We start from the raw sequence: 17947 nt of genomic DNA on the forward strand, positions 1-17947 counted from the left end.
CCTCGGCGGGCGTGGCGTCCTCCTGAATGTAGTCCCCAGACTCCAGGTAGAAGAGTCGCTGACACACATGCCCAGGGACATAGGGCTCGTCGCAGTTGTAGCATAGTCCTTGGTGACGATGTTCCAGTTGCTTCGCTAGTGTAAGGCGGCAAAATGGGTGCGCCGCGGAGGCCGCATTGGCCACAGTGGGGGCCTGTCCCACCTGGGCCACCCCGGGTGCGCCCGCCGGAGGAGGCTGACCCTGACGCGGAGTCGGTCGAGCGACTCAAGGAGGCAGTGCCGGCTACATGGCAGTCGCACGACGCTTGAACGCCCGGGCGTAGTACATGGCCGTCTGGAGGTCCGGGTGGTCGCACATCTCCACGTCCACCCGGATATGAGCCGGAAGGCCACCAACAAAGAGCTCGGCCCGCTGACGCATGGAGACGTCCCAGGCGTGACATGCCACCTCCTAGAAGCGATCGGTGAACTCCTGCACAGTGGACACAAACGATAGCCGGCCCAGCTCAGCTAGCCTATTCCCGTGGATCGGAGGGCCGAAGCGCAGACGACATAGCTCCTTGAAGCGCTCCCACGGTGGCATGCCCTCGTCCTGCTCGAGGGCGTAGTACCAAGTCTGGGTCAGCCCCCGGAGATGATAGGAGGCAAGCCAGGTACGGTCGGAGGCGAGCATGCGCTGACCCCGAAAGAATTGCTCACACTGGTTGAGCCAGTTCAGGGGATCAACGGAGCCATCGTATGTGGCGAACTCTAACTTGTAAAACTTGGGCGACGACGGGTCCTGTGCGGCGGCCGAGGGCGCCGCGCCCGTGCTGTCCAGCGAGGGCGATGCGACAGAGAGCGTCGGCATCAGGCTGCCGCCGTGGAACAGGGGATCGTCCACCCCATCGTAGAGGACACCCGGAGCCAGGGCACCACCATGCGCCATGACAGCCTCGGTGGTTGGGAGCGGTGGTAGGTGCAGCTGGGTACTGGTCGCCATGTAGATGGGTTCCGACGAACCGGTGATCCAAGCCAGAAGCGATGACGGCGACGATGGGAACTTGATCTGCTGGATGGGAACACCCTGGGACGGCGGCGGCATGGCTGGGAACGAGGTCGTCGCAGTCCTGTCGTAGGTCATCCCATACTGGTATGAGATGACCGACGCCGTGGTCGCGACCGAGGACGGCGACAGCGATGGGGGTAGCTACTGTTGGTGTGGCGGCGGAGGAGCTAGCAGCGAGGGCTACGGCTGGTGCGCATAGGGCCCGAAAAGGAAGGCTCTGATGCTCGCCATGGCCTACCCTAATTCCAAGATTTCGGCCGTCATCTGCTCCGGGGTAACGACGATGGCGGCGGGAGACGATGGTGCCGGGGCAGAGGGCGTAATTGCCCCTAAGGAGGCCAGCGCGCCCAATGCTGGCGCGCCTAATGTGCGGGGTAGCAGTGCCGACGAAGACGCTGGTGGCGGCGTGTGGGTGTGCGGCGGCGACGGGTGGGAAGAACTCGGTAGAGCGCTAGACATGATCGAACCAGAGATCTCTGATACCAGATTGATAGGAATCCGATCCCTACCGTTGTGAGTTCATAGGTTGTACGAGTCAAAAAGGGGTGGGCGAGGCTGGAGGCACGCTCGACGGCTTCTGGGTGCCGTTGAAAGTGTATTTGCCCCCTATGAGGGTTTTGGTGTATTGATGACATCCAAAATAGGGACTAATGTGATCTTAATGAGATTTGTCGCAGCTATTAGTCCCATGAAAGACTCAAAGAGTTGATAAAGATGAAATGGTATCCCTCAATTCTTGAAGCTGTAAAGGCGGACGAATTCAAAACGCTCTCCAAAGGTTTTAATTTTATTTTTGAGTTTAGGATTCGCCGTACTATAAAGAGGGATACAAACTTAGTTAGTCTGAGGAAGATAGAGTGCTTATGCATTAAAATAAAATCAAAAGAGTGACACTCTAGCACTTCACGAGCACATAGAATAATTTTCTGTGACTGTCGATGTCGGAAGTCACGATTCTTGGCGAAATTTCTGACTCCCAGTCACTTAGCTTGCGCGGTGACTATGGACGTCGGAAGTCCCGACGTGAGTCGGAACTCCTGACAGTCAGAAGTCCTGACCTAAGCCGGGAGTCCTGGCATCAGTGGTTCTGTTGGCCTGCTGTCTGTGCATGTTGGAACTCCCGATGTACATTGGAAGTTTCGACCGTCGGAAGTCCCGACCCATGTCGGGAGTCTCGATACCTGTTGCGGGCTGGCTGGGTGTTTAACTGCGCACGTCGGTAGTCCTGACGTTCGTCGGAAGTTCCAACCGTCGGAGGTCCCGACGTTTGCCGGGAGTTTCAACACTGACCTACACGTGCGGTCTTCTGACTCTTTGTGAACAGTGTTTTCTGTTAACGTCGAAAGTCCTGAGATCTGCGTTGGAACTTCCGACGTAGATCTGAACGGTTAGATTTTCACTTGGAGTATAAATACCCCTCTCTTCACTTCTAACCGTCACGGACTCATTAACAGCTGACCCACTTTGTGCTCAACAGCTCCCAAGCAACTAAAGCACCCCTCACATTCTCCCTTTGCTCCAATCTTCGATTCTCTTAGGGTTTGACTAAAAGGAGAGTGGATTAAGTGAGAGCATCAATTTGGAAAGCTTGAGCACTTGATTTCTTCGTCGAGCCGGTTGATTTTGCGTCTATTACTCTTGGGGCTTTGCCCCTAGCCGGCTAGGTGTTGCCCAAGAGCTTCCATCTTGTGGAAGAGCCTTGGGAAGTTTGTATTACCCTTTGATTTCTTAGTGGAAAGCTCAAGTGACCTTTGTGGTCGCTTTGAGAGAGGCAAGGAAGTGGAAAAGACTCCGATCATGGTGGTCATCTGAACAACGCGGACGTAGGAGCTCCTTAGTGGGGTTGTCGAACCTCGGGATAAATCCTTGTGTTCCGTGTGCTTGTTGTTGTGATTGTTAGAAATTACTTGTATGTGTTTGTCTCTTTGTCTCCCAACTTTTCATTTTAGGGTTTGGATTCGATCTACGGTTTGGAGGCATTACGGCGTCAAGCGAGTGACCCAACATCTTCACCAAACCACTAGGAAGTGAGGTTGTAAGATTATTTATCCGTAAAGTTAAATTTGGCACTGCTTTTGTAGTTCACGTAGGCGTCGGAATTGCTGACGTTTGCGCCAGAACTTCTGACCCAAACGCTGGGACTTCCGACAATGACTGACAGATTTGAACTTAGCATTTGCAGTAAATTTTTAGATACGTATATTCACCCCTCTCTAGGCATTGTTAGATCCTTTCAATTGGTATCAGAGACAGGTCTTCTCTTTGTGCTTCACCGCGTGAGAAGAAACAATGTTGGAGTCCGACAAGATGCAAGCCATTGTCGTCGAAATGACCAAGAAAATAGCTGAAGAGTTGATGAGTGCTCAAGCCAAGCTCTTTCAAAATGAAATGAAAAAGATGCAAGATGAGATGAGCAAGTTGAAGGAAGAATTGAGCAAGAAAGTTGATGATGCAATAAGTGGCAAGAATGATACTAGTGACAAGAATGAAGCAAACAAAGATGCTGCTAGTGATATTGGAGCCGGTGAGCATGCTCATGGAAAAGGAATATATTCAAACATGAGCTTTGACTATGGACAACTCATGAAAGGTTCAACACTACATACTCCGTCCGTCAATATTGGCAAGCCATCTCACTTTGATGGAATAAGATACACCGATTGGTCTTACAAGATGAAGATGCATCTCATTGCCGCAAGACTTTGGGAAGTTGTGGATGTTGGTGTGATGATTCCTACCGATGAAGATAGAAAGATAACTCCGGAAGAAGTGCACAACCTCCATCAAAATGCACAAGCCGTAGCATTGCTTGTGTCAAGCCTAGCTTCGGATGAGTTTAGAAAAGTGAATGGAATAGAAAGTGCAAAACAAATTTGGGATACTTGAAAAGTATCATTTGAAGGAGATAAAAGTGTGACAAAAGGCAACATAGAGTTACTTCATGGTGAATTGGAAAGATTTGTATTCTTGCAAAATAAAACAACACAATCCATGTTTGATAGGCTCATGGCATTGGTCAACCGCATAAGAGCTCTTGGAAGCACCGAATGGGATGACAACAAGGTTGATAGAAAGATGTTGAGAACCTATAGAGCCAAGAACAATATGCTAGCGTCCGTGATCATGGAAAGGCCCGGTTATGATGAGATGACACCTCAAGAAGTTCTTTGAAAGCTCAAGCATCATGAGTGTCTAGATGAAGATGCAATCAATGCTCACAATCAAAATCCTAATGCAATGGGATTCAACAAGAGTGTAGCCCTTAAAGCCACTCAACAACATGAAGGTCAAGGTTTAAGTCAAGAAAAGAAGAAGAAAGTCAAGGATGATTCCTCAAGTGGAGAAGAAGATTCTGATGCGGAGGTTGCATTTGTGATTAGAAATCTTAGAAAGTTTATGAAGAAGAAAAGCAATCGCAAGACCTATGGTGATGGTAAGAGAAGGTTCAAAAAGAGATTTTGCTATGGATGTGGTTAAATCGGTCACTTCATAGCCGATTGTCCTAATGAGAAAAAAAGCACAAGCATGACAAGGATGAAGACAAGAAGAACAAATGCAAGAAGAGAGGTGAAACTCATCTTGGGGAAGAATGGGAGTCAAGTGATAGTAACTCAAGTGATGATGAGAAGAAGAATGGAGCCGCAAACATCGCCATCCACCACTCTTCTTCACCGACCATGATCTTCCCCGACTTACTTTAGCACCAAAACTCTTCTCCAACCTATATTCACCACCAAGGCTCTTCTCCAACTTCATTAACAACGACTACTACACCCCAACTTGTCTCATGGCAAAAGGGGAGAAGGTACATACTACACACGTCTGCTCTAGTGATGAGTATGATAGTTGTGATGATAACATAGATGAAATTGAAGCAACCATGATAAAGAAATTTGGAAAAAAGACCTTCACTAAAATAAAAATGCTAATGAAGAAATTAGAGAAGAGGGATAGATGCTTAGAGATTCAAGGAGATATAATTACTCAAGAGAGAGAAAAACCTTGCACTTGAAGCATCTATCGTCGAGGAAAAGATGAAGGTTGAGAAGTTAACCATAGAATTATCTTTAGCCAATAACTCAATTGGGAAATTGACTAAGGATCATTCCTCGGTTAATGATCAAGTAGCTAGTCTTAAGAATGAGAAGAGTATAGCTCAAGAAAAACTCACAAGCTTGGAAGAAAAATACCAAAATCTTGAGTTAAACTATAGTACTCTTTGGGCTAGCACTTCAACTTCTCCTAAGGCAACCGAAGACTCTAATGTCTCCACTAGTGTTGGTTGTAAAAGATGCTATAAAATTGATGTGAATGCATATACAACTAACCTTGTTGAGTTAGAGAAGAAAGACAAGGAGATTCATAGGTTGAAGATGATATTGAAGAATGGGTGCAAGTGTCAAGAGCAATCTAACAAGACTATATACAAGTCATCAAGGCACCCATCAATCGAGGAAGGCATTGGCTACAATAGGTATGATGGAAAGGCCAATGGAAGAAACTTGATCAGTGGTGTGCCTTGTGTGAAGTTTAACAAGGGCGTTGCTCTTGATGAGCTTATATGCAAGGCCAACAACAAGGTCTACATTCCAAAGATCCAACCTACAAGTATCAAGACAATCAAGACAAAGCAATCCGATGTCCCCAAGCCACAAGCACCATTTCCACGATGCTATGCTAGTGACTATATGTGTTGTTGGGGCAAGGATGGCAAGATTGTGGTTAAGTATGTTGGTGCCCAAAAGAGAAAGAAAATTATGAGTGTTTGGGTGCCCAAGGTTTATGTGACTAACCCCCTAGGACCTAAATCTTTTTGGGTACCTAAAACAAAAGCTTAACTTATCTTTATAGGAATATTCCTCCGGTGGAACAAGTTGGGTGTTGGATAGTGGATGCACCAATCATATGACCGGAGGGAAGGACATGTTCACATCATTCCAACCAAGTCATGATCAAAGTGGAAATATTGTGTTTGGTGACAATGGAAAAGGTGAACTCCTCGGTTTGGGTAAAATTGCTATATCAAATGATAATTCCATTTCAAATGTTTTACTTGTGAATTCGTTAAGATACAATTTGTTGTCCGTCTCACAACTTTGTGAAATGGGTTACAATTGTCTCTTTACGAATAAGGGTGTGGAAGTCTATAGAAGGGGGATTCCTCTATTGCATTTACGGGTCATTTAAAAGGGAAATTATATCTAGTTGATTTCACATCAAATAGAGTAAATTCCGAGACTTGTTTAATGGTAAAATCTAGCATGGGTTGGTTATGGCATCGCCGACTTGCCCATGTTGGGATGAGGAACTTGGTCAAACTTCAAAAAGGCGAACACATCCTTGGACTAACAAATGTTTTTTTAGAAAGATAGGATTTGTAGCGCATGCCAAGCGGGAAAATAAGTTGGAGCTGAATATCCCGTCAAGAATGTTGTGACAACCGAAAGGCCATTGGAGTTGCTTCACATGGACATATTTGGACCCGTCGCTTACATAAGCATTGGTGTAACAAATATGGTTTTGTAATTGTCGATGATTATTCTCGTTTCACTTGGGTATTTTTTTTGCGTGAAAAGAGTGAAGTCCAAGGTATCTTCAAGAAGTTTGCAAGAAGAGCCCAAAATGAATTTGAAGTCAAAATCAAGAGAGTTAGAAGTGACAATGGGACGGAGTTCAAGAACACCAACATTAAAGAGTTTCTTGATGAAGAAGGAATCAAGCATGAGTTTTTGGTTCCATACACTCCACAACCAAATGGTGTTGTGGAGAGGAAGAACCGAACGCTCATAGAAGCCGCAAGAGCAATGTTGGATGAGTACAAGACTCCAACCAACTATTGGGCGAAAGCGGTCAACATGGCATGCCATGCTATCAACTGTTTATATCTTCACAAGAAAAGAGAAAAGACCGCCTACGAATTTCTAACCGGTAAAAAGCCCAAGGTGCACTACTTTAGAGTTTTTGAATCCAAGTGTTTCATACTTAACAAGAAATCCAAAAGCTCTAAGTTTGCACCAAAGGTTGATGAAGGTTTTATGCTTGGTTATGGTACTAATGAACATGGATATCGTGTTTTCAATAAAACCACTGGTTTGATTGAAATCGCGGTAGACGTGACTTTTGATAAAACCGACGGCTCTCAAAAAGAGCAAGTCAATGTTGAGAATGTAGGTAATGAAGAAGCTCCACACGAAGCAATCAAGAAGCTTGCTATTGGTGAAGTAAATCCCGTTGAGGACGAAGATGAAGACCATGTTGTGCATGATGGTCTTGATCCAACCATTCATCATGTTTCATCCAATGAACATGGTGAACCTTCCGCAACAAGAAATAATCAAGATGGGAGATCAAATGAAGCGCAAGGTCATTCTCATGAAGATGGTGTCAACAATGAGCGAGCTCAACCACAACTCAACAATGAAGAAAGAAGTGAAGTCAACCCTCCACAAGCTCATGATTGAGATCGTCCAATTGATCATGACCGTGATGATGATGATGATGACCCTATCCAAAGATCAACTCAAGTGCCACATCTTAGAGTGCATCAATCCATTCAACGGGATCATCTCGTTGATAACATATTGGGGAGCATTCGACGAGGGGTAACTACATGTTCCTGTTTATCAAGTTTTGTGAATATTACTCGTTTGTTTCTCCTTTCGAACCTCGTAGGGTAGAAGAGGCACTTGATGATCCGGATTAGATGATAGCCATGCAAGAGGAGTTGAACAACTTCACTCGGAATGAAGTCTGGTCCTTGGTGGAAAGACTCAAGCAAAATGTGATTGGAACTAAGTGGGTCTTCCGCAACAAGCAAGATGAGCATGGCGTGGTAACAAAGAACAAAGCAAGGTTGGTGGCTCAAGGATTCACTCAAATTGAAGGCTTGGATTTTGGGAAGACCTATGCACCGGTGGCTAGGCTAGAATCAATTCGTATTCTACTTGCCTATGTCGCTCATCATGACTTCAAGCTATATCAAATGGACGTGAAGAGTGCATTTCTCAACGGCCCCCTATCCGAGTTGGTGTATGTAGAGCAACCACCGGGCTTTGAAGACCCCAAGTATCCAAACCACGTCTACAAGCTCGACAAGGCGCTCTATGGGCTTAAACAAGCCCCTAGAGTTTGGTATGATTGCTTAAAGGATTTTCTACTCAAACAAGGTTTTGAGATAGGAAAGGCCGATGTTACTTTATTTACTTGCAAAGTCAATAATGATATCTTTGTTTGCCAAATATATGTCGATGACATAATATTTGGTAGTACTAATGTGGCTTTTTGTGAGGAATTTAGTAGGATTATGACAAGTAGGTTCGAGATGTCCATGATGGGAGAGTTGAAGTTCTTTCTTGGATTTCAAATCAAGCAACTCAAGGATGGCACATTCATAAGTCAAACCAAGTACACCAATGGCATGTTGAACAAGTTTAACTTGGACAAGGCCAAGCCCATCAAGACACCCATGCTAACCAATGGACATCTTGATCTTGATCAAGGAGGAAAGGACGTCGATCAAAAGGTATATCGCTCCAAGATTGGATCACTTCTTTACCTTTGTGCATCTAGGTCCGATATTATGCTTAACGTGTGCATGTGTGCAAGATTTCAAGCTAATCCGAAAGAATGTCATTTGATGGCTGTTAAGAGAATTTTTTGGTATTTAGTGCACACTCCTAATCTTGGCTTGTGGTATCCTAAGGGCTCCACTTTTGAGTTACTTGGCTATTCCGATTTGGATTATGCCGGTTGCAAAGTAACCCGAAAGAGTACTATCGGGACTTGCCAATTTATTGGTCGATCCTAGGTGTCTTGGAGCTCTAAGAAGCAAAATTCCATTGCTTTATCCACCACCAAAGCCGAGTATGTGGCGGCCGGCGCTTGTTGTGCCCAACTACTTTGGATGAAACAAACACTAAAAGACTTTGGATGTGAGTTAACCAAGATTCCACTTTTGTGTGACAACAAGAGTGCCATTAAGTTGGCAAACAACCCTATAAACCACTCTCGAACAAAGCACATAGACATCCGGCATCATTTTTTGAGAGACCACGAAGCCAAAGGAGATATCGCCATTCATCATGTGAGCACCGAAAAGCAATTAGCCGATATCTTCACAAAGCCACTAGATGAGTCAAGATTTTGTGCTTTGAGGAGTGAACTAAATATCATTGATTCTCGTAACGTGGCTTGATTCCTTGCACACATATTTTGTTTGATCTAGTTAGGAGAAAAGAATTAAGAAAACATTGTGTGCCACTTTCAAAATCTATTTTGTAATTTTCATAAGTGACTATTGCTTTGTGTTGGTTGAATGAAATCTAGTCACTTGTGAAAATATTAGTGTAAATCATATTTTTGCCCCATATGGTGTAGTGAGTTCAAGTTTGAGGGTTTTTCTGTTTCCCTGCGTCGAAAGTCCCGACGTAGGTCGGAAGTCCCGGCTCGCGCTGGAACTCTCGACTGCCGGAAGTCCTGACGTGCACCGGGAGTTCCAACGCAGATCTGATTTTTTTACCGCGCCGCGTCGGTTGCTCGGCTCATTTATAACCGACCCAATTTTTTTACTTCGGTTATTTCCTTCCTCCTCCCCTCCCGTCGCCCCCATCGCCTCTCCTCGCGTCGCCATCGCCCATCCTCGCCGCCCTCGCTCCTCCTCGTGTCGCCGGGTTGCTCCCTACCCGCCGGTCTTCATTCCTCCTCGTTGCGCCACCGGCGGCCTTGCCGGTACTCCTGACCTCCCCACCCTCGTTCCACCGCCCGTGCCCTAGTATTTCATCGGATCGGTTGTGGCCATTCTGTTGGTGTGGTGGAGTTTCCGTTGGTGGAGGTGCTTGTGCTCATGGATTTTTTTGTCGACAGCGAATTTGTTTCTCTTCGTCTCCTTTTTCCTCGATTCAAGGTACTACCGTGGCGCCCTTACCCTAATCCAATGTACCTTGTGTTTTGACTCCATTCTTTCTCTCTCTACTCCTCTATCTTCCTTGTTTGAAAGAGTGTCGCGATTTGAAGCCCCATGAATGGGATGGTCACCTTGTGCGCCGAAAGTCCCGGTGACCGTTGGAGGTTCCTATCATTGGAACTCCCGATGTCAGGCCGGAACTCCCAGCTGTCGAAAGTCCCAACTATGGCCAAGACTCCCGACCCTAGGGTGACCACTCCATTCCTGTTTCTTCACTTCTCGATGCTTGTTCGCATCTCCTTGTATTATTTCTTAAGTTCCACTTCGTGTTCTTCGCAGTCATGGACGGTGGTAGTCCTTCGCGTCATCAGGAGAAGCGTTCCAAGAAGAACCAGGACCATGCCGTTGGCCCAGACCGTTTGATCGCACCAAGGCGTCATATCAGCGTGGTGGTGCTTGTGGTTCCCGTGCTGCCCGTCGCCGTGACGATCACGGGCCATCGGCTGCTGCTCCTCCTCCTCCTCCTGCCCCTATTGGGGATGTGCCGATGGTTGATGAAGAAGAGGAAGCACTTGACCGTGCTGGACACACCATTGCTGCTCCACCGACTTGCACCCTGACTCGTGGTCCGGGGTTTGTCTCTCAGCTTGTTCTGTTCACGGGTGTGTCGTCGATCATGCGGGAGCCCGCCTTGGCTCCCAATCCTGCTGGTGGCTGGACTCCTCTTCTAGTGGACTATCGTCATCGGGTTAAGGACATCAAGTTCAATAGGAATAGGAACCTTTATGCTGAGGATGAGAAGGACCTACGACTTGAGTATCGTTTCTAGCATCCCTTCCATTTTGACTTTTATGATTCCATTCTTTATTGGAAGTTCTTGAAGAAGAGGGAGCCACCGGTCCTGCAGATGAAGTGCATTGATGCATACTCTCTTGGCAAGTACAAGGAACCCGAGTTGGAGCAGATGGTTCGGGATATTCACAAAATGGGGCTGTCCTACCTGTTAGAGTTTAGGAAGCATTGGAACAACGAGCTAATATGTTAGTTTTATGCTTCTTATCATCATGAGAGAGACCCTACCGGTGTTGTTGATATTATTCATTGGACCATTGAAGGCAAGCATTATAAAGTGGACTTCATCACTTTCTCTCGTCTTCTTGGTTTGAGTCACAGCGACCGCATTGCTACTGAGTTGACTGAGTATGAGGATCTCGCTTTGGAGGAGTACCAACATATGTATCTTGATGGTCACACAGTTGATGGACAGACAGTATTTCTGAAGCCATACTATTATGTTCTGAACAACATCTTGCGACAGATCTTGTATCCAAAGGTCGGTGACTCCACCTACCTTCGTGATGATTCACAGAAGGTGCTTCAGCGTTTCGGCGACGAGTTTCAAAAGTTTTCCATCAGCCGCTATATTTGGAACAAGATACATGATGCTACTAAGGATCCGGTAAAGCATCTTCCCTATGCACCATACATTATGCATGTCATTGAGCAAGTATCTAGCATTTGTTTTCCCTATGACACTCAGCAAAAGCTCCTCAAGATATCCAACAAGACCTCCGTCATTGCTGCTAGAGAGCTGAGGGGGAAAGCTAATGCAGCCAAAGCTAGAGGGAAAGGTGCTTTGGGTGCTCTCTCTCGCCGTGGTGCTTCCACACCTACTGCTGCTGCTACTCGCTCTTCTAGTGCCGAGCCCCTCTCTTCATCCACCTCTGGAAAGAAGCCCAACAAGTTCAATTTCCTAATGACATACATGTTTGGACAGTGTTGTGCTAGTGCTCAACGTGAGCATGATATGCAAGAGAGGCTATATCGGTTGGAACAGCAAGCAGGCATTGTATCTTCTCCTCCGTCGCCGTTTGTGCCTCCCCGTGATCCGTTGGCTTTGTATGATGAGGCTTGTGCGGCATACGAAGATGATGCAACTTCTCGCCCGCATGTCAAAGGGAAGGCGACTGAAGAAGATGAGGAATACATCGAGGACGATGATGATGAAGACGACGACGGTGGTGAGGATGGTGACCAAGATGAGGATGATGATTACGAGGATGAGTAGTTGGATATTCACGCGGCCTACCCCTTTTGGCACTTGTTGACAAAGGGGGAGTGTTAGGCTTTGATTTCTCTTTGTAATAAGTTAGTTGCTCTTTATGTTTCGGAACTTTAAAACTTTTAGCGTGTATGAACTATGTCGTGTGGTGGCAAGCTTGTGATGGACAGCTATTTATATGTGTTTGTGATGAATGATTGTAGGACAAGTTATGGTAATCTATTTATCTTATTAGCTTACACTTGTTTCTACTTATGATGGTGAATGTATTTTTGAATGGCCATGTGCTGCTCCAATTTTCTTTAAATCTTGGCCATCATATTCTCTTTTACTTATTGTGTGAAATAACATGTCATATTGCATTTCTTTTCACACATATCTATTTGTTCACACACTTGTCGCACCCCACAGATTGCAAAATTTAGGTGGAGCTTTTGTCTTGATGTATGCAAATCAAGTATAGAGGATACTAATTGAAATTGAAATTCATGCATACATCAAGGGGGAGCTTTTCATAAATTTTGGGGTTCAAAAGTTTTAAAATCTTTCATTCCTATAAAAGCCTAAGTTGGTTGTCATCAATTACCAAAAAGGGGAAGATTGAAAGTGTATTTGCCTCCTATGTGGGTTTTGGTGTATTGATGACATCCAAATTAGGGACTAATGTGATCTTAATGAGATTTGTCGCAGCTATTAGTCTCATGAAAGACTCAAAGAGTTGATAAAGATGAAATGGTATCTCTCAATTCTTGAAGCTATAAAGGCGGATGAACTCAAAACGCTCTCCAAAGGTTTTAATTTTGTTTTTGAGTTTAGGATCCGCCGTACTATAAAGAGGGATGCAAACTTAGTTGGTCTGAGGAAGATAGAGTGCTCATGCATTAAAATAAAATCAAAAGAGAGACACTCTAGCACTTCACGAGCACATAGAATAATTTTCTGTGACTGTCGATGTAGGAAGTCCTGACGTAAGCCGAAACTCCCGACAGTCGGAAGTCACGACTCTTACCAGAAGTTTTGACTCCCAGTCACTTAGCCTGTGCGGTGACTATGGACGTTGGAAGTCCCGACGTGAGTCGAAACTCCTGACAGTCGAAAGTCCCGACCCAAGCCGGGAGTCCCGGCATCGGTGGTTCTGCTGGTCTGCTGTCTGTGCACATCGGAACTCCCGACGTACGTCGGAAGTCCCGATACCTGTTGTGGGCTGGCTGGGTGTTTAACTGCGCACGTCGGAAGTCCCATCATTCGTCGGAAGTTTCGACCGTCGGAAGTCCCGACGTTTGTCGGGAGTTCCAACACTGACCTGCACGCACGGTCTTCTGACTCTTTGTGAACAGTGTTTTCTGTTAACGTCGGAAGTCCCGAGATCTGCGTCGGAACTTCCAACGTAGATCTGAACGGTTAGATTTTCACTTAGAGTATAAATACCCCTCTCTTCACTTCTAACCGTCACGGACTCATTAACAGCTGACCCACTTCATGCTCAACAACTCCCAAGCAACTAAAGCACCCCTCACCTTCCTCCTTTGCTTCAATCTTCGATTCCCTTAGGGTTTGAGTGAAAGGAGAGTGGATTAAGTGAGAGCATCACTTTGAAAAGCTTGAGCACTTGATTTCTTCGTCGAGCCGGTTGATTTTGCGTCTATTACTCTTGGGGCTTTGCCCCTAGCCGTCTAGCCTTTGCCCAAGAGCTTCCATCTTGTGGAAGAGCCTTGAGAAGTTTGTATCACCCTTTGATTTCTTAGTGGAAAGCTCAAGTGACCTTTGTGGTCGCTTTGAGAGAGGCAAAGAGGTGGAAAAGACTCCGACCTTGGTGGTCACCTCAACAATGAGGACGTAGGAGCTCCTTAGTGGGGTTGTCGAACCTTGGGATAAATCCTTGTGTCCCATGTGCTTGTTGTTGTGATTGTTAGAAATTACTTGTATGTGTTTGTCTCTTTGTCTCCCAACTTTCCATTTTAGGGTTTGGATTCAATCTACGGTTTGGAGGCATTACGGCGTCAAGGGAGTGACCCAACATCTTCACCAAACCACTAGGAAGTGAGGTTGTAAGATTATTTATCCGCAAAGTTAAATTTGGCACTGCTTTTGTAGTTCACGTAGGCGTCGGAACTGCTGACGTTTGCGCCGGAACTTCTGACAACGTCGGGAGTTCCGACCCAAACGCCGGGACTTCCGACAGTGACTGATAGATTTGAACTTAGCATTTGCAGTAAATTTTTAGATACGCCTATTCACCCCCTCCCCCCCCCTCTAGGCATTGTTAGATCCTTTTAGCCGTGGTCACGCGCGCAGAAGAAGAGAAGGAGGCGGCTAGGGCTACTGGGGTCTCCCGGCTCCCTAAAGGAAGCCGAGCAGTTATGTTTGCTCTTTTTCCTCCCATCACAATTCACAAAGTGTCTTACATCTGCTTATATAGCTCTCCTCCTTGCTAATAATAAGAAATAAATAATAATAAACTGGTCCAAGCCCGTAATTCCCTACACCTCTAGCCACTAATGGCCCACCTCTAGGTGTACTGAACCCCGGTCATAACAACTTAGATCTTGCCTGTGGGTTGTAAACCAATGATCCCGTCCTGTCGCTTCCGTGTGTTTAAGCACTTTGATGTAGATATTTGTCAAATAGTTCTTTCGAGCTTTCTGCTATGAAAATCCTTAACGCTGCTTAGAGGGAGTGTTAGAGGGAGAACCTGTTCCGTTAGCCTAAGCGTTCTGTTTGAGGTAATCTCTGGTCTACTTTACCTTTGTAAAGCTGGTATCCTCACCAAATTGCAAACGTCTGAGCTGAGCATGCAAGCCAAGGAGTTCTGCTAGATGAGGTGGTTTCTCAGCGTATAATCATGAAAACTGATCCTTTGGGACTTTGGTTGGCTATAGAGTGCTAGTACTTGACATGGAACCATGGATTTCAAACAACAAACAAAAGAAGAACGCTTAAACCTGAATTGCTTTTCCAGTTCTGATTTCCACGTTTTAGTTTCCAATCTTTTCCATATATATACTTCCAAGCCTGTTTGGTTGGCTGGTTCGTATCGTTGCTGGTTTGTAAAGAAGTACTGCTGGCTGATTTATGTGAGAGAAAAATACTGTTCCGGCTGGAAATTTACGATCGTTTACGATAAGCCACAGCCAAACGAACAGGCTGTGATTGTTGGCGGTGAACAAATAGAGTTTCAACAATACAAGCAGTATGTGTTTCTTTTTCTTTTTTTTTAAAAAAAAAGAAGCTAAGGTCAAAAGAAGCTTCTTGGGATAAAAGAACATCCATAGTGTGCGGAACTGGGGAAGCTAAAATCATGTAAAAACTGTTGTTGCCTCGGTGGCTGGTGCTGAGCTGCTGGCCAGTCACCAGTGTTTGTGTTTCCTTTTACAGTCAATCTCTTTATTTTCCTTTCCCTTCGGATACCTTGATTACTACAAGGTACTGTGTATGTATGTATGTATGTATGCTCTGTTTGCTGCAAATTAGGGTTCCATGTTTGGCACCTTGCAGCAGCTAGAGCCGGCTTGACGGCCTAATGCTGGAGATGCCAGTGATCTCCCTCGCAGCAATGAGGGTTTCGACGTCGTAGCTGCCCTCGTACGAGTACACCGACTCCATGTCGCAGAACGCCTGCACAAATTGCATATGTCCAGCACATACAATAGAACGGATCAGATCCAATTTCCCTTCCAACAAGCAACTATTGTGTGTGTTGTATAGAAGACATGTATGTGATGCATGTCTTTAAGACTGCGTTAGCTTCATCAGCTATGGAAGGATGCTACACGAGGGCGACCAACCTTCCCAACATGGAAATCGGTGACGATGCCGTTGCCGCCGAGGAGCTCCCTGCCGAGCGCCGCCGTCTCCCGCGCCTGTTTTGTGATCCAGGCCTGCACAATCGACGGAGTGGATGTTTCAGTTTCAGGCAGCAATGCCCATGGCTCACAAACCACCGTGCCTGGACAGTGTCCGACGACTGACCTTGCCCAGGCTAGCCTGGCCTGAGGTCATCTTGCCGGTGTCGTGCAGCTTGCAGAGGCGCCAACCGAGGACCGACATCGCCTGGATGTTCCCCAGCATCCTGATGAGCTTCTCCTGGTTCAGCTGGAACGCGGTTAACGGCGCACCAAACTGGTTCCTCTCTAGCAGGTACCTGATCCATCCAATGCGAGCTCCATAAAATTAATCATATATCTATATAGGAACTACTCCCTTCCTTCGTCCAAATTATAGTTCGCATTTAACTTTAATCAAGTTTTAAGAAAAATATATTAAAGTACCATAGGTCCTCGAATTAATTTAGCTTGGGTTGGTATCCATCAGCCTGTTAGTTTCGTCGTAAACGATCGTGGATTATTTACTGCTGGCTGGTTTGATGTGAGAGAAAAATACTGTTCCAACTTATAATTCACGATCGTATACGAGCAAACGAACATGCTGCATATCTCCAAACTTCTAAAATGCAAATCCAAGCCCCTAATAAAGTTTATAATCATGTTGCGTAAGGTTCATATCACCAAAACTTGAGTTAATCCACATGCATAACGTGTTGACAGTTTGACACCAAAAGTGTGGATCCACATGCAGGCCTCATCTCTCTTCCCTATCAAAAGGCCTAGCGCCCGAATGTTCAGACGGGATATCACGTTCGGACGCAGACCCCACCCCCCGCGTCCCGCATCCTACCCAGCACCAACGCCCGCGTTCGTCGTAGGACCTGCGCCCACCCTGTGTCTGCACGGGGAAACCCACGTGGGTTGACCCACGGCTGTACCCCAGCAGCAGCAACAGGCGGCAGCAGCAGGCCATTGTCCGCCAACCACCGGTCGCGCCGTGCAACACCCCGATCTACTTTTGAAACATCCAGATGAAACATTTGCAACATACGTCTGAAACAGATGTGTATAGGCATAGCAACATATGCAACATCCAGATCTACTTTTGCAACATCCAGATAAAATATTTGCAACATAAATATGAAACACTTAAAACATACGCTTGAAACATGTGGGTAGAGCCATAGCAACATATGCAACATCAAGATGGACACACTTGCAACACGGCATCACCGGCGACCACGACTTACTTGGTGAGGAACTGCGGTAGCCAACAAGCTCGGATCAGGGGGACATCGAGAGCTGCCCAGCGTAAAACCAGGCGCAGGCGCAAGCCTCCCCTTCCTGCCGCGGTGTCTTCGGCCGGCCGCGGTGCATGCCATGGCCACGACGGCGCGAGGTGGATGGGGGCGCAGCACGGGGCGCGGAGGAGCGCTGGATGGGGGCTGGGTGCGGCGCACCCACGCCGGAGAAGGCCGCCGGGCTTGAGAAGGCGAGCTAGAGAAGGCTGCCGGGCTGGAGAAGGCGCGAGGTGGATGGGGCGACTAGAGAGGGCAAGCAGCGCGGTGGATGCGCCTGCAGGGGCGCGGGGCAATGGCCGGCGGGGTGCCTCTCGGGCGGCTCGGCCTCGGCGCTCGGGGTGGCAGCGCTCGCGCTTGAAGTCGGAGGCGCGGAATCTTGCGTCGTGGCCTCGGTGGCTCGGGGATGGCCGGTCGTTCCGGATGAACGAACGGGTGACGAGTGGGGATTTTTTTTTGTTTTTAAGAGATGGAGCCCGGTCCTGCGCAGGTGTGGGAGCCGCATCTAGTCACGGGTCACGGGACGGACGCCCGTGCCGTAGCATTATCGCTTCCCTATCGGCATCTGAGCCACATGTCCTCTCACCACTGCCATTGTATTCCAATCAACCGTATGCACTTCTCGATGTCTCATTCCACATCCAATTTGTGTATTGGTTGATGCTTCCATTGCGTCGAAATGCCAACCGCCGCTCCAATCCTTAACATAGGGTTCTGCCTCTGCCACGGATTTCTCACTTGCAACCTCAGTGGGGTGATCTTCTCCAACTCAAGTGACCTTGTCATACCTCTCTGCCGCTAGTCTCTCTTTTC

The 17947-nt window shown here is 46.8% G+C and overlaps 1 protein-coding gene across 1 annotated transcript; it reads right to left on the bottom strand.

Moving 5' to 3' along the window:
• Window positions 1–15510: 15510 nt before the first annotated feature.
• LOC136546440 (acyl-coenzyme A oxidase 4, peroxisomal-like) lies at window positions 15511–16103 on the bottom strand. The gene is made up of 3 exons (XM_066538414.1): window positions 15982–16103; window positions 15798–15890; window positions 15511–15627 (listed from the first exon to the last, which is right to left on the bottom strand). Exons 1-3 carry the CDS (start codon window positions 16078–16080, stop codon window positions 15511–15513), a joined length of 309 nt encoding a protein of 102 aa, XP_066394511.1. The 5' UTR covers window positions 16081–16103.
• Between the last annotated feature and the right edge of the window lie 1844 nt (window positions 16104–17947).

This window comes from Miscanthus floridulus, chromosome 3 (assembly GCF_019320115.1).
Source record: "Miscanthus floridulus cultivar M001 chromosome 3, ASM1932011v1, whole genome shotgun sequence".
Lineage (NCBI taxonomy): Eukaryota > Viridiplantae > Streptophyta > Magnoliopsida > Poales > Poaceae > Miscanthus > Miscanthus floridulus.